The sequence below is a fragment of the Montipora foliosa genome, chromosome 8, assembly GCF_036669935.1.
Source record: "Montipora foliosa isolate CH-2021 chromosome 8, ASM3666993v2, whole genome shotgun sequence".
NCBI lineage: Eukaryota > Metazoa > Cnidaria > Anthozoa > Scleractinia > Acroporidae > Montipora > Montipora foliosa.
The window spans coordinates 12,916,892-12,931,891 of record NC_090876.1 but is presented as its reverse complement, the minus strand read 5'-3'; the positions used below and the strand labels follow the sequence as shown (position 1 = coordinate 12,931,891).

The following is a 15,000-nucleotide window of genomic DNA, read 5'->3' as shown; positions in this document are numbered from 1 at the left end:
GAGGCCGTTGGCTAGGTGACATCCATCGAAATCTGCCTAATGTGTCAGATATCATACAAATGCAGTATTAAATAATTTTTATTGTTGGTAAGCTGTAAAAAGTGTGCTTTATTGCGTTCGGTAATGTGATGTCACAATAATAATTGGAGGTCTAGAATGTTTTGTCGATTACCTTTTTTGCCTGGGCTTCTGAGCCAATCAAAAATGAGTTTATGTAAAGTATCGCGTGAACCCTGCCGCTGCAGTTGTCAAAAGAAAGGAAATGCATGAAAATTAAAAGAAACGAAAAAGTTATAAAAGGATTCAAGTGACGAACTAACTGCTCTTCCTCTTCTTTAGTTTCAGTTCACTCCTCTGCAGAAAGCTGAACGCTGGAATTATCGGTCGATAATTCAACTGCTTCTGGACCATGATGCGAAACCAAGTTTTCAGCAACCAGTAAGTTATTAATATAATTTGTCCGTTATCTTGGATTACTTTGTACAACAAAGCAATAACGTAATTTTGCGCGGTAATCTAATGTCTTTATCCTTGTTGTTGCGGTTGTTTTCTTTTTTTTGAGGGGGGAGGGAGGTGGAGTGGGGCAAGGAATGCCAAGTACGCTTCAATATGTAACGAGAATTAAATGAGCTAAATTCCATAAATGCCCTATGTATTCCCCTGATCCATTTTTATTATCAGGCGTTATAAGCTAATAGCATACAAAACTACCGTACGCACTATCGATTTCGAAATAAATGCAACTCACGTACAAAAAGATTGTGCAGCCGCCTGATACGAAAAACCACAACAACCAATGCGAACGTACTCCCCAGCCAAATGCAGGTGCACCAACCTCTTGGTGGGAGAGGGGGGGGGGGGGGGGGGGAGGTGATTAAAATATAAATTAACTTTAATGAGCAGAATTGCCTTGGTAAAGATAAACTTTTGAAAGGTCGAGAGCTGAGATGAGTAAAACAGTCCTACGTTAATTTGGTACATGCATGAGCATTAATTGGATGCTAGAACTGTAACACGTTCAAAACCCCCGTGTTTGAATAAAGTAGTGTGATGTGTGTGACGTATGCTACAACAACAGGAGTATGTACCAAGGGGGCAAACATTCCTTATCTACCAATAAGAAAATCTTTGCGTTCTATGTCACTGCCGCTTAGAGTTTAGTTCCGCTGAATGTAAATACATCACTTAAAGATAACAAACTTCCCGTCTTAAACTAATGTTTCAACTAAATTCAAACCATGAAATGGAGAATGGTTGTCCCAAAGAAGAAAGAGGGGGTGTGTGTGTGTGGGGGGGGGGGGGGAGGCAGAGGCAGGCTTGTGTGGGTGCTGTTATCCGTGAGGTAGTACTGTCGTAACCAAGTTAATCGATTTTTTAAAACACATTTTGTTGCAGCTGAGTCTTAAGACATTGGCAAAGAGGGCTTTTTTGCGTACGGACAGCCATTCGGGATTTAATGTACTTCAAGCAGTTGTCTTAGAAGGAGACTATGACAGTGTTTACAAAGCAAGTACCCTTCTAGAGAACTTTGTGGAGCAAATGGAATGCGAAACAATAAGTACTAACGCGTCCATTTGCCGTGGCAAATCAGCAGTTGATATTCTATCAGCCGTTTATTGGAGAAAACCTGGTCATGCTGCTATTAAAGGACTGTACCGAAGATTGGTTGAGATTGACGAAACACTAAATGAGCTGCACTCGTGCGCCAAGAGCGGCGATGTGGAGAAGGTGATTGAGCTCGTTTTGAATAATGGTGTGGATGTCAATGTCGCTGCCAAGAGCAACATCACACCATTGCTGTGGGCGAGTCCGATGTCCTCTGGTGTGTTAATCAAGACCCTGATTGATCTTGGTGCAGACGTAAATGCTCAAACAGCCCCAGGTAAAGGGGGACCTTTGGGTTTTGCAGCTTCTAGCAATAATTACATGGTGGCTAGAGTGCTTTTGGAGCATAGTGCTGATGCGAACATTAAGTATCAGTTGGGGGAAACACCTCTTTATAAAGCAGTCAGGCGGAAGAACGTACCTCTCGTCAAGCTATTGCTTGAAAACAAGGCGGATGCGAATATTCAAAATTATTGGGGAGAAAGACCTCTACAAAAAGCAGTCACGATGAGTGATGTAACTCTCGTCAAGCTATTGCTTGAGAGCAAGACGGACGTGAATATTAAGGACCGGAAGGGAGAAACACTTCTCAATAAAGCAGTCACACAGACGAACGTACCTCTGGTCGAGCTATTGCTTGAAAATAAGGCGGATGCCAATATTCAAGACGGGGAGGGAGAGACCCCTCTTCATAAAGCAGTCGCACAGAGGAACGGACCTCTCATCGAGCTATTGCTTGAAAACAAGGCGGATGTGAATATTAAGGACCGGAAGGGGGAAACACCTCTCAATAAAGCAGTCACACAGAAAGACGAACCTCTTGTCAAGCTATTGCTTGAAAACAAGGCGGACCCAAATATTCAAAGCCTGTTCGGAGAAATACCTCTTTATAGTGCAGTCATGCAAAGGAACATACCTATCGTCATGCTATTGCTTGAAAACAAGGCGGATGCGAATTTTCAAGGCAACAAGGTAGAAACCCCCCTTCATAAAGCAGTCAGACAGAAGGACGTAGCTCTGGTCAAGCTATTGCTTGAAAACAAGGCGGATGCGAATATTCAAGACTGGGAGAAAGAAACAGCTCTTCATAAAGCAGTCGCGCAGAAGGAAGTACCACTCGTCAAGCTATTGCTTGAAAACAAGGCGGATGCAAATATTGAAGACAAGGAGGGAGAAACACCTCTACTTAAAGCAGTCACACAGAAAGACGAACCTCTTGTCAAGCTATTGCTTGAAAACAAGGCAGACGCAAATATTCAAGGCAACAAGAAAGAAACCCCCCTTCATAAAGCAGTCAGGCAGAAGGATGTACCTCTGATCAAGCTATTGCTTGAAAACAAGGCGGATGCAAATATTCAAGACTGGGTTGGAGAAACTCCTCTTCATAAAGCAACAACGCAGAAGGACGTACCTCTGGTCAAGCTATTGCTTGAAAACAAGGCGGATGCAAATATTCAAGACTGGGAGAAAGAAACAGCTCTTCATAAAGCAGTCGCGCAGAAGAAAGTACCACTCGTCAAGCTACTGCTTGAAAACAAGGCGGACGTGAAAATTAAGGACCGGAAGGGGGAAACACCTCTCAATAAAGCAGTCACACAGAAAGACGAACCTCTTGTCAAGCTATTGCTTGAAAACAAGGCAGACGCAAATATTCAAGGCAACAAGAAAGAAACCCCCCTTCATAAAGCAGTCAGGCAGAAGGATGTACCTCTGGTCAAGCTATTGCTTGAAAACAAGGCGGATGCAAATATTCAAGACTGGGTTGGAGAAACTCCTCTTCATAAAGCAACAACGCAGAAGGACGTACCTCTGGTCAAGCTATTGCTTGAAAACAAGGCGGATGCAAATATTCAAGACTGGGAGAAAGAAACAGCTCTTCATAAAGCAGTCGCGCAGAAGAAAGTACCACTCGTCAAGCTACTGCTTGAAAACAAGACAGACGTGAATATTAAGGACCGGAAGGGAGAAACACCTCTCAATAAAGCGGTCACACAGAAAAACGAACCTCTTGTCAAGCTATTGCTTGAAAACAAGGCGGACGCAAATATTCAAAACCTGTTGGGAGAAACACCTTTTCATAATGCAGTCATACAGAAGGACGTATCCATCATCAAGCTATTGCTTGAAAACAAGGCGGATGGGAATATTAGAGACTGGGTGGGAGAAACCCCTCTTCAGATAGCAATCACGCAGGGGGACGGACCTCTGATCAAGCTATTGCTTGAAAACAGCAAATAAATGGCAATCAGACAGGCTAGAGCTCTTGTTAAAATCCAGACTTGAAGGGAGAAACCCCTCTTCATAAAGCAGTCACGCAAAAGGACGTTCCTCTCGTCAACCTATTGCTTGACAACAAGGCAGACGCGAACGCAGAAGGACGTACCACTTGTCAAGCTACTACTTGAAAGCAAGACGGACGTTAATATTTAGGACCGAAAGGGAGAAACACCTCTCAATAAAATATAAAATAAATAATCACTTTGTAATATCTCCGAGCATTGAATATACAATTGTTAAGATTCTCAACTGGCGGGAGGCAAACCAGTTGGCTACTTTACAATTGCGCCAGGAAATTGAACCAGGGATTACCTGAAACAAATTCAATGAGTTGTTAGAATGCGGTCTTGAACCCGGGATCTCCGGATCTCAAGGCACGGGCCCTAACCACTCGGCCACACTGCCTCCCACAGAGCAGTCTCAATAAAACAGTCACACACAAAGGCGAGGTATAGCTAAAGATTTGGTGGGAATTGAACCCACGACCTTCAGGTTAGATCACCGCTGCTCTACCGACTGAGCTACAAGGTCAGACGGGAGCAGGCCATGGGAACTGAAGATGTTAAAGTCACAGCAATGAACATGTACAAGTACAAAGAGGGGTTACGTTTTTATAAACGTTGGCCGTGTAGCACTTATATTTCAACAGACTTAACTGATTAGAATGTAATGTGAAGTGCCAGTTTTGTACCCCATATTAACCATGTGAGCGTTAGTCCTACTTATGGAAATGGGCCCACACAAGTACATATTACAGTTCAGTTTGTCCTTTTTTGGTTTATGGCTTAATTGCTTACTTGATTCTACTTTAAATCCGATGTTTCTCCTAGATTCTAGGCAGTTATTTAAGTCATTAAAGGTAATCAATTTTTTTTATCTTGTGACTTTTCATATTGCCATTTTCATGTACAACTTCACAATCAACTTTTACCATCTAAGTTCCGGTCGTTCTTTACTATCTTAGTCTAGTATTGTAACTGTGAACTTTATCTATCTGCAAAGCAGTCTTACTATCTCCCCAAAGTTAATTAGGACAAATTATGGTAAATTTAATATTCGATTTCAAGGCCCTACAATCTGGAATGCTATTGATGAGGATATAAAGGTTTCATCAATCTCATCATTTAACTAAACCTAAAGAGTAACTTTCAAAAGTACTAGCCAATTTTTTCACCTTTGGTTAATAATGACTTCTCGTACCAATTGATCACTAGTGTGGTATTGCTCTTTTCTCTTTCGTATAATGGTTATATCAATATTTTTTATATCTACATATCTATGTGTATTTAATGCATTTATAATTTAAATGTGTGCAACCAGGCAGGTGGGTCCGTGTGTGCGTGTGTGTGTGAACTATGCATAACCCCGACCTATTTTAGCAAAGTGAATTTGTCTACTGACAACCTAGCATTTTTAACCCATTTTAGGTTGCAGTACCCTTCTATTTTTTTGTCCACTATTCTCATTTGATGTAAATAATTGTAATATCAAGGGTAATAAAGAATTGTTGTTGTTGTTGTTTTTGTTGTCTTTCAAGACGAGAAGGGAGAAGCACCTGTTCATAAAGTAGTCAGGCCTGTGCGCATTATTCTGAATAGTTCATATCTTGAACAAGAACTTCCACCCATCTGGAAGCAAGGTAACGTTACTCCATTGCCCAAAGAGAGACTAGTGCCCGTTGTGAGTAAAAAAATCAGACCTATCTCACTAACAGCCACTATGCCTAAAATGGCTGAGGATTTTGTTGTGCGCAGGTACGTTGTCTCAGCTATCTTAGAGATCGTGGATCCAAACCAGTTTGGTACCATACCTAAATCCTTTACAACTCAAACTCTAATTTCCATGATTCCCAAGTGGTCATTGGCCACAGATTCAACCGGTGCTGCCGTAAGAATAGTATTATTGGACTATTGGAAAGCCTTCGATCTGATAGATCACGGCATCCTTATTCCGAAAATCTACAGTCTACGTAGCCCACGAGGGGTAGCTCGCTGGACGTGCGATTTTCTTATCAATATATAGAGAGCAACGGATCAAGCTATCAAGGGACTGTTTCTCAGAGTGGGGAAAGGTTCCTTCAGGTGTTCCCCAAGGCACAAAACTTGGACCATGGTTATTTACTTTAATAATAAATGACCTAAACCCTCCAAGCGTTTCCGACGATACGACACTGGCAGAAATAGTCTCAAAGGGGACTATCAGTAATGCTCGGGAAGCTATTGCTGAAGTAGAACGTTGGTCAACAACGAACAAACTACAGTTGAATGCTGAGAAGTGTAAGAAATTAATTACAGACTTCAAAGTCGCTAGAAGTGAATTTGACCCTATTGTAATTAATACAAAAGAACTTTGTCTAGAAGAATACGCTAAAATATTAGGTGTCACTATTTCAAGCACACTCCAATTGAACAATCATATTAACAACAGTATTACAAAGGCAAATAAACGCCTTTATTTTCTAGTACTATTACGACGGGCTTAAGTATCATCATCAAATATAATTAGATTTTATTCTACTTGTATAAGGCCTGTACTAGGGTATTGTTAGCCCTTGTTCCACAACACTATTCCAGAATATCTATCTAATGATTTTGAACATGTACAAAAGAGGGCGCTCTCATTTATTTCACCTGGAAACAGTTAAAACAAGAATCTAGAGCTATTTAACATGAGTTTCTTATATGATAGAAGAACTGAACTCTGTAAAAAAAAAAATTAATTATATCATTGCAAATCCATCAAATAAGTTGCATCATTTACTGCCTCGGAGGAACATGCATGAGTACAATCCAAGACACGAGCGCAATTTTGCGCTACCTCATATAAGTACCAACAGGTTTAAGAATACTTTTTATACCGGCTATGAGTAAGTCTCACCTTTAATATAGATATTTTTATTAGTCTATAATATAGGTTTTTATCACATGTTTTATCACATGTTTAGAAGTATATCCTATCTTATTACATGTTAGGTCATATTTTTTTTATAGTAAAATTTATTCAGAGTTGCTATTATTTACGGAACTCAGCTTTTTGGCTGCAATGTAAATTATTTCTAATAAACTCTATACTTTATATCCTAAAAGGACGTACCTCTTGTCAAGCTATTGCTTGAAAACAAGGCCGATGTCAATATCCGAGACGGAAAGGGAGAAACCCCTCTTCATACAAATGTAAAGTAATTATGCAAAAGGACGTATCTCTCATTAAGCTATTGCTTGAGCACAAAGCAGATGTGAATATCCAAGACTAGTTCTGGAATACGCCTCGTCATCTCTTTCTCGTTACGGATTTCACAATTGTTAAATGAATTCGGATGCAATATTAACTTGAGGAACAACAGAGGGAAGACCCATTGTGATATTGAAGCATCTCAAAGGTGGTGGAGCAAGCACCCATCAGCTGATTATTCACCGCAAGTAAAAAGCCTTACACCACATGGGATGTTTCCACCCAGATCGCAGGAGGTCACTGAATTAAAATCTGAATAACAGGGTGTGATGAAGGCAAAAGATCTATTGCTGCCCCAAACTGGTTGACTACCTTAAGGCAGTAAGCAAAGCTTAGAAGAGGGTGAGCAAAGGGGTCTTAATGAAGAAACGACAACGGTTACACTGTACCTTCACGCGAGAGAGTCACAAGCTCAAGTTACACGACAACCCAAAATGACTAAAGAAGCAAAGGAAGAAGAAGAAACAATGAGAATGTGAATTTATGTCATGCATGGAATAAGCATGCTTCTGATCACTTTACCAGGAAAGTTACTTGTCTCTACTAATCTCGTTGGGTGAAATATATGTGCATTGATCATATTCGCTGATAAATTTATCCCAAATTCATCTGAAATGTCTCAATCGTATTACTGAGCTCCGTCCTCGAACAAGTGCCACTTCCCTCAAATAGCTGAGAAATTTGGTTAGGCCTGTGTACTCTTTCAGGTACACGCAGAATGCTGAAGACTCGTGTGAGAATGCTGCTATTTCAGTGGCTTACGGAACTGGTGGAAGAAAACAATGGACACAAACATTAGCTACAGTAGACCCTAACCATCTACTCAATAGCGCTTATACCGATTTATTGGAGTGAAGGGTCGTGAATAGCTGTGCCGTATCTGGAAAAGAAATGTAATACAATGCTTTGCTCGTGGATCATTTAATGTCACATTTGCCTGGCCATGCGCCTTTGAATCAAATAATTATTAACCGCACGGCAACGCTGAACGTAATCAGGACGGGGGGGGGATTTGGGGTCAAAGAAACTGTTTAAAATGTATAGCTGGTATAGACTTCGGCTATTTCTTTGACTTTTGGGACCCCGAGTGATATTAATCCTTAATTTTGAGAACAAAGATGCATTTAGTGCGCTGTAGACATTATATGCCCATTCGGCTAAGGTTAGCCGGTCTCGTAACAGCTTTCTTCTCATTCTTGTGGAGTTATGACCATTTTGCGGGGAAATTAAAGTCTTCGCTTTATCCTCTCAACCTTAAAATAAACGAATCCCTGCTTTAATTTTTGCCTCGTTTGATGCATCAAACTATGTGTATATCGAACAGACGAATTTTTGTTTCCTTGACCTTGCTTACTTGCACCTTGATCCGTTCTAGTGTAACCACGCTTTACGATCATATTGAGCGTGCTTTCGCTAATCGAATCTAAAAATAACAACCCTTTTTTAGCTTTTACTGCTATGTTGCAGGCTTTCAAGTCTTTGAATGCCTAGGTATATTTTTCGAAGAATGCGTTGTAAATATTGGGAACTGAAGAAAAAAGTTCAACTCTTGTAAATAATTTTCTTCACGGATACAATTTAAACCAGTTCAATTTTAATCACCCCAGTTTCCAAAGGACTCTTCTTTCCCTATGTTTTGAGGTTGGTGATTTTTTCCCACTGAGGTTTCAGAATTTCTCTTCAAAGACGACGACAGTCACCCCTCGTTAGTCGTTCTGAGATATCGACAAATTATCAATCCTTCTGATTTCTGAGGAGGTCCGCCGGATTTCCGCCATCCTTAGAGGGTTTCCTCATACAATTATTGGGGGAGGGGGGGAGTGCAAGTCGCAAATAGTGTGAATGAGCTTTGTAACATGTTGCTCATGGCAACCTCCTTTCTGCTATTGAAATACAATTATTTGCATTCTTTATCCTTTGTTAAGGGGAAGAAGGTTTTCAGTTATACCAGCTTCTATTAACCTGGGCATGCCCATGTCTAAGTTCAAGTTCTAAATGGGTGGGGTCGGGTGGGGACTTGTTTATGGCGGTCTCGTGCAGGAGTGGGAATGAAACTGGGACAAATCGTTAATTTATGTTAATTTGTACCCGGGGTGGATGGGGTGCAGGGATGGCGCAGTGGTGAGAGCACTCGCCTCCCACCATTGTGGCCCGGGTTCGATTCCCAGACTCGGCATCATATGTGGGTTGAGTTTGTTGGTTCTCTACTCTGCAGGTTTTCTCCGGATAGTCCGGTTTCCCCTCTCCTCAAAAACCACAAATTTGATTTGCGTTGTTAATTTCAATTTACAGTGCTCTACCAACTGTGATGCTCTACCAACTGAGCTATTAAGCCACACAGTTTGGGAGCAGGTCAATTTGTTCCCATGAAGGACTCGATGAATGAATGCCGTATCGTAGAGCATTTTACCTGCATCGCAGAGGTCATAGGTTCGAATCCCGGTGAAGCAACCTGAATTTTTCAAGTGTTTGCTGCAACAGACAATTGCCCAGATTAGTGAAAGCATGTTCACATCCTTCAACAGGGCACATAAACCCCAGTTCCGAATGGTAACATCGATGCACAAAACAGACTTCTTGTATTCCTTCGTACACCGTGCAAGTAAAGCAACAGCTTTATTAACTCCTTACCAGCTCTCACTGGTTGCAGTTCATCTATCAGCGCTAGGATTATGTAAATTCCAAAGCATTATTATTATCATTCTGGCCCTAGTTTTTCAAAAGATGGATATCCTGCGAATACCGTTATCCATCGTTTGAACAAATGGGGTCTAAACATTAATTACGCTTACAATGGAGAAAGTGGGCTTCGCAGCTGTCTTTGTTTTTTTTTTTTGTGGGAAGCTATAATATTTGTTCTAGCCGCATTCATTTGCTGTCGCAAGTTAGGTATGTGGATCTTCTTGATCCAAATTTTTTTACTTGGTATAGCGGCAGGTACAAAACAGAGGTCACAGGTTATTGTTTTACCAATACAGAAAGTATCCTAAATATTCATAAAAGGTAACCTTAGGCCTAAGGTTAGCTTTTATGAATGTTTAGGATACTTTCTGTATTGGTAAATCAATATCCTGTGACCTGTGACCTGTATTTTGTACCTGCCGCTTGGTATAGACATTTCATCTGGGAGGCGCGGTGGCCTCATGGTTAATGAGCTCTACTCCGGATCGAGTGGTCCTGGTTCGAGGGACATTGTGTAGTGTTCTTGGGCAAGACACTTTACTCTCACAGTGCGTCTCTTCACCCAGGTGTATAAATGGGTACCGGCAAATGTAATGCTGGGGGTAACCATGCGATGGACTAGCACCCCATCCAGTTGGGAGTAGAAATAAACCTAGTCGCTTCATGCTACAGTAACCGGAGATAAGCGCCGGCCTGATGGGCCACTAGGCTCCCAGCAGGCTTTACCTTTCCTTCTTACTCTTGGATATATCCACGAGTGGTGAGAATCTTTATGCAAATTGTCACTCCTGCGTAACCGGAAGTTCGATCTAGTTCGCCAATTAAGATGGATAATTGCAACACAGCTTAGAAAGCTGTGACTTCCCGTTCGCTAGTTTATGCGCCGCCATTGCTGTTTGTGGCTTTTGTACTTAAGTGTTTGAGAACCTTCCGCTGCATTTAGAAGCAAGAGACTGAAGAATTAAAGAAATGGCGTCCTTCGAAGGTGAAGCAAAAGATTCTGAACAAGTACACATTGGTGCAATTAATTGTGCACCGCCTTTCACTCACCAACTCGTAGACTTTAATACACATGTCGAAATGCAATCGACAGACACATGGTGAGAAGACAGTCTCTGTCAATCCCCTAAGCTCAGTGGGGAATAATAAATGCCATTTGGAAGGTGACTTCCATTTGGAAAGTGACATCGAAGCTATCAAAGTATACCAATGTTTATTAAAGCTATCACGAAGTTCTGCAAGCTACGAGTCATCAAAGCCATATGAATCCAACTTGAACAACATCAGTGACATGAAAAACAGTGAGGCAACCAAGCAATCCACGCTTCCAGACACTAGTACTTGTGTGCGAACTCGGTCATTGATTATGTAAGGAAACTCATGAGGAATCCGTACTAATCTCCTGCGATAGAGCAAGGGCTGAGTCCGTTCGCAAACGCAAACATGCTCCCCAGGACAGAGAACGTTCCAGAATTCCTTACAAGAAAACGTCGAGCTTGTTTTATAAAGACAAGGTAATTAGAAAGTGTATGGTGCATTAAAGAAGAACGAACCGAGCTCGTCTGAGTTGAGAAAGTGTTTATCCTTGCTTTTGGAAAACAATATTATATTGCAGTAAGAATATCTAGCCTATACCGCAACTAAGACGTAACAAATCGTCGAGAGTAGGAGATTCTAATTTTCATTTAAATGTTATTACCATCCTAAACACAAAAAAGACTTCTCAGTTCTATTGTGAATTCAAGATCAATCTGTTACCAAGCATTCAACAAATAATAGTTGTTGTCTATCAAGAGAAAAGCTATTGATATTAGGAGACATTTAATCGAAGCCAGGCCCTGTTGCTCATAGAACAAGTACACTTGTTATATAGCTGAATTTTTCCCCCAGCAGCGTCCGCTCTCATTGGTTACTTCGAGGTTACTTCTTTTGTCCACGTGCAAATTACAGCCTACCAAGCCTCATTTTCGAGCAAGAATTCTTTTCAATTCACTGTATGGTATCGAGGCTTGGTAGGCTAATTTGCACTTCGACAAAAGAATTATAAATTGGCCGCCATTTATGAATAAGGTCTATACAGTATCAGAGAACTAAACAAAACAGCACAGAACCATTTAAGGAAAGCTATGCAGAGCTCAAGTCTAAACCAAACTGAAATTTGTCAAGGTCAAGACTCTATTAGACATGCCAGGCCAAAAGTGATTCAGTCTTTTCAGGATAAGATAACACATGGCCCTGAATATATATGCACTTGCTGTGATCAGTTATGGTTCAGATCATCTGTCTCTAAGTGTAACAGTATCAAATATAGTGATACATATCCACAACGTTTGTAGGAGAAATGATTGACTGGTGCAAAAAGTGTTAATAATACTGAATGGATCTGCTCCACTTGCCTAACCTGCATGATGACATTAACAATATGACCTGGCAAAAAAAAAACAGACCTTGTTCAAACAGACCCCGTCACCTGTGCTAGGAACTTTAAACACATGGTACAGCTCTTTATAAAGGATGTGTTAAAGAGTAATCTTATGCCTACTGGGGAAATAGTGCACCTATTTTACTATTGAATTCCACCAAAGGGGATCACCTAACATACATGCATCTTTTTGGGTATCTAGTTGCATATCAGTGAGAGCCCCCTTGCTGTTACACAATTATCCAGCTGTTATATCACACTGACTAATGCATAAAGAAAACTTCAGCCAGCCAATTTTAAACAATCGCGGTAACTTTCATATCCACGAGTACCGACACTGGCACTTTGATTATAGACATTTCATCTGTAAAGTTATCTCTTTGTGGGCGTAAAATATAACTGTAGCTCTAAAATGCGTTATTAAGATCCTTATTATACGAAAGAAATTTGAACTACAGATGATCATAGGCAGATCAAATGCTACTTAAAGGGGCGGTGTCATGGATTTATGAGAAAAACTAACGCGGAGAGATTTCGACGTTTCGATGACATCCTGTCATCATTATAAATCTCTCCGCGTTAGTTTTTCTCATAAATTTGATAACAAAAGTCAATCTTATACGTGTCATGGATTGTTAGTAAATATCTGGAAAGCAAAGAAGACCTGTTCTCCCACTGTAAACGAAAATTAATGGCCACATTTTCTTCAAAACCGCTATTTTTGCTCACAGAAAGCATTCTTAAGTGTTTTTGGTTACGCGTAGCCAAGATGAAACTGTTCATTGCTTAGCTTGAAAATGTCGGGCTGATGAACTCCAGAAGCAATTTAAGAACGAAAAAGTCACTGAAGATTGATTTGGTAAATTTATGGTCAAAATAAAGCGGATAATTACCATGACACTACCCCTTTAATGGCAAGGATCGAACGAAAAATCTAAAAATTTTAGGCCCGAACTGAGTGATACTGGTGCTGTCCTAAATTAATTGACATGAATATGAAACTTACACATTGTTGTCACATTTGGCGCCCTACAGTATGGTTTTTCCTCACAAGTTATCGCGTTCGAGGCGAAGTCAGTCAACCAGGAACAAATTCGACAAAAGAACTTCTTTAAATTGTACCGTTTGGTGAACACTAGATAGCAAAAAATGTGAACAAAACATGGTTGATGAAAGGAAAAGGACAAATGCTAAGATAAAAGCAATGTAGTACAGGAAAGGTGGAAACTTACATGAGTGATACTCCAGTAGGGCGAGAAACTTAAGAGCGAGCTGAATAAAACTACAAACACCGTGAGAGAATGCAACCAGATAGAAACACTGCAAACGAAAGCACGAGGTTTTAAAATGGAGTGGGCACTGGGAAAGAACTGTAGGCTTGGAAGTTGTTCCCAGGTCCCATGAACTAACACGATAACATGCAAGCAAACTTTGCGGGCCGTGCTTCCTAAACAAAAGTGGAACAAGGTCATTTCATCGTGACACGAATCATCGAAGCATTCAACATCAATATCACAGTCAGGTTTTCAACTAACGTAAGCCTCGGGTTATCATCTTTCCCTGAAAGACCTCAAAATGCCATCAAACCGCTCAACCTGCGAGAACGTAAATGAAAAAAAAAAAAAAAAAAAAAACTTTCACAGTATTGAAGCAATCAAAGGCTGCGAAGCGGAACTTTCATATGCGGGGGAAGGTAAAATGGACTAGCATCCAGTCTAGGTGTTGAGTTTAATATATATCAGTTTCTCTGTGGTACAAATTTTCTTTTCAACATTTCCTTAATCCGACGGAGATCCTTTCTTCAGCCTTCCAGTTGGCCTTGGGGTGATCACAATCTGGCCACTGGAGTCCGAGAGACTTGTGGGAGCCTCCACACTTGGTTCACGTGACGGAAATCTTGTTTAGATAGCAAGTGACCCCGTACGAACCAAGACCCTCATGATCCCTTTGTTTGTACGAAAACGCTTGCTACACAAACTAATAACTAATAATTAGGGGCAGCCTAATTTTCATACTCTTTCGCTGGGAAACTTGAAATATCTTTAGCACTTCAACCCGTGCTGGCTGGATGAGAAAAGAAACTTGGGAGGACTGGAGGAGAACTCGTTCACGAGAAGCTTACCGCTGGTTCAACTTACCGCATGTTGAAAAAGAAAAAAACCCGTTTTGACCGCTTTGGCGAGGGTGACACTTTCCCACGGGCTTAGAAGGAGGCTGAGTTTAAGTTTAAGAACCCATGGAAAGCTAACCAATTAACCAATTGAAAGCTAACCGTTTTAAAATAGGTTCTTAGACTTAAATACTGTTTATCAGCGAACTCAGCCTCCCTCTACGCCCGTGGAAGAGTTTTTTCCCTTTGGGGCGAACGGTTTAGATTCACGAAGTTCTTTACTGGCTGGGAAATAGTGACACGAGGTCGGTTCGCTGGGAGTTTCTCTCACTATCTAGCTCCATGGGAGCTGGAATTTTGCTCATAATCATCCTGGGGGTGCGGAACACTTTTTTTTATAGCAAAATTAAAAAACTTCTTAGCGTTTTCATGTAAGTTTTTGACCTATTATTATGCATCTTGGAAATAATTTTCGTTCGGTGCACCTGTAAAAAGTCGACGAGTGAAATGTGGAAGAGGTATTCTGTCTCAAAGAGGAAATGACATGGGGCGGTTCTTAGCTAAGCCCATGTTCGAAAGGTAGAAAGTACAATTCATTGGATAAATGACAATCTGGAGAGTGGCTTATCCAACGTGGAGTGACCGATGAATCTCGTGGATAGCGTTGTCAACG

The 15,000-nt window shown here is 40.9% G+C and overlaps 2 protein-coding genes across 3 annotated transcripts in view; both read left to right on the top strand.

The window, feature by feature from the left end:
* The window catches only part of LOC137967747 (serine/threonine-protein phosphatase 6 regulatory ankyrin repeat subunit C-like), a 193,769-nt gene extending 187,185 nt beyond the window's left edge, over positions 1-6,584 (top strand). For both annotated transcript variants that reach the window (XM_068814305.1, XM_068814304.1), the window contains 2 exons: positions 340-438; positions 1,396-6,584. In XM_068814305.1, coding sequence (XP_068670406.1) covers positions 340-438; positions 1,396-3,843 — 2,547 coding nt within the window. In that variant the 3' untranslated portion in view covers positions 3,844-6,584. The remainder of the gene's footprint in view (positions 1-339; positions 439-1,395) is intronic.
* The window catches only part of LOC137967746 (uncharacterized), an 85,487-nt gene that overhangs the window by 36,160 nt on the left and 34,327 nt on the right, over positions 1-15,000 (top strand). The window lies entirely within an intron of this gene.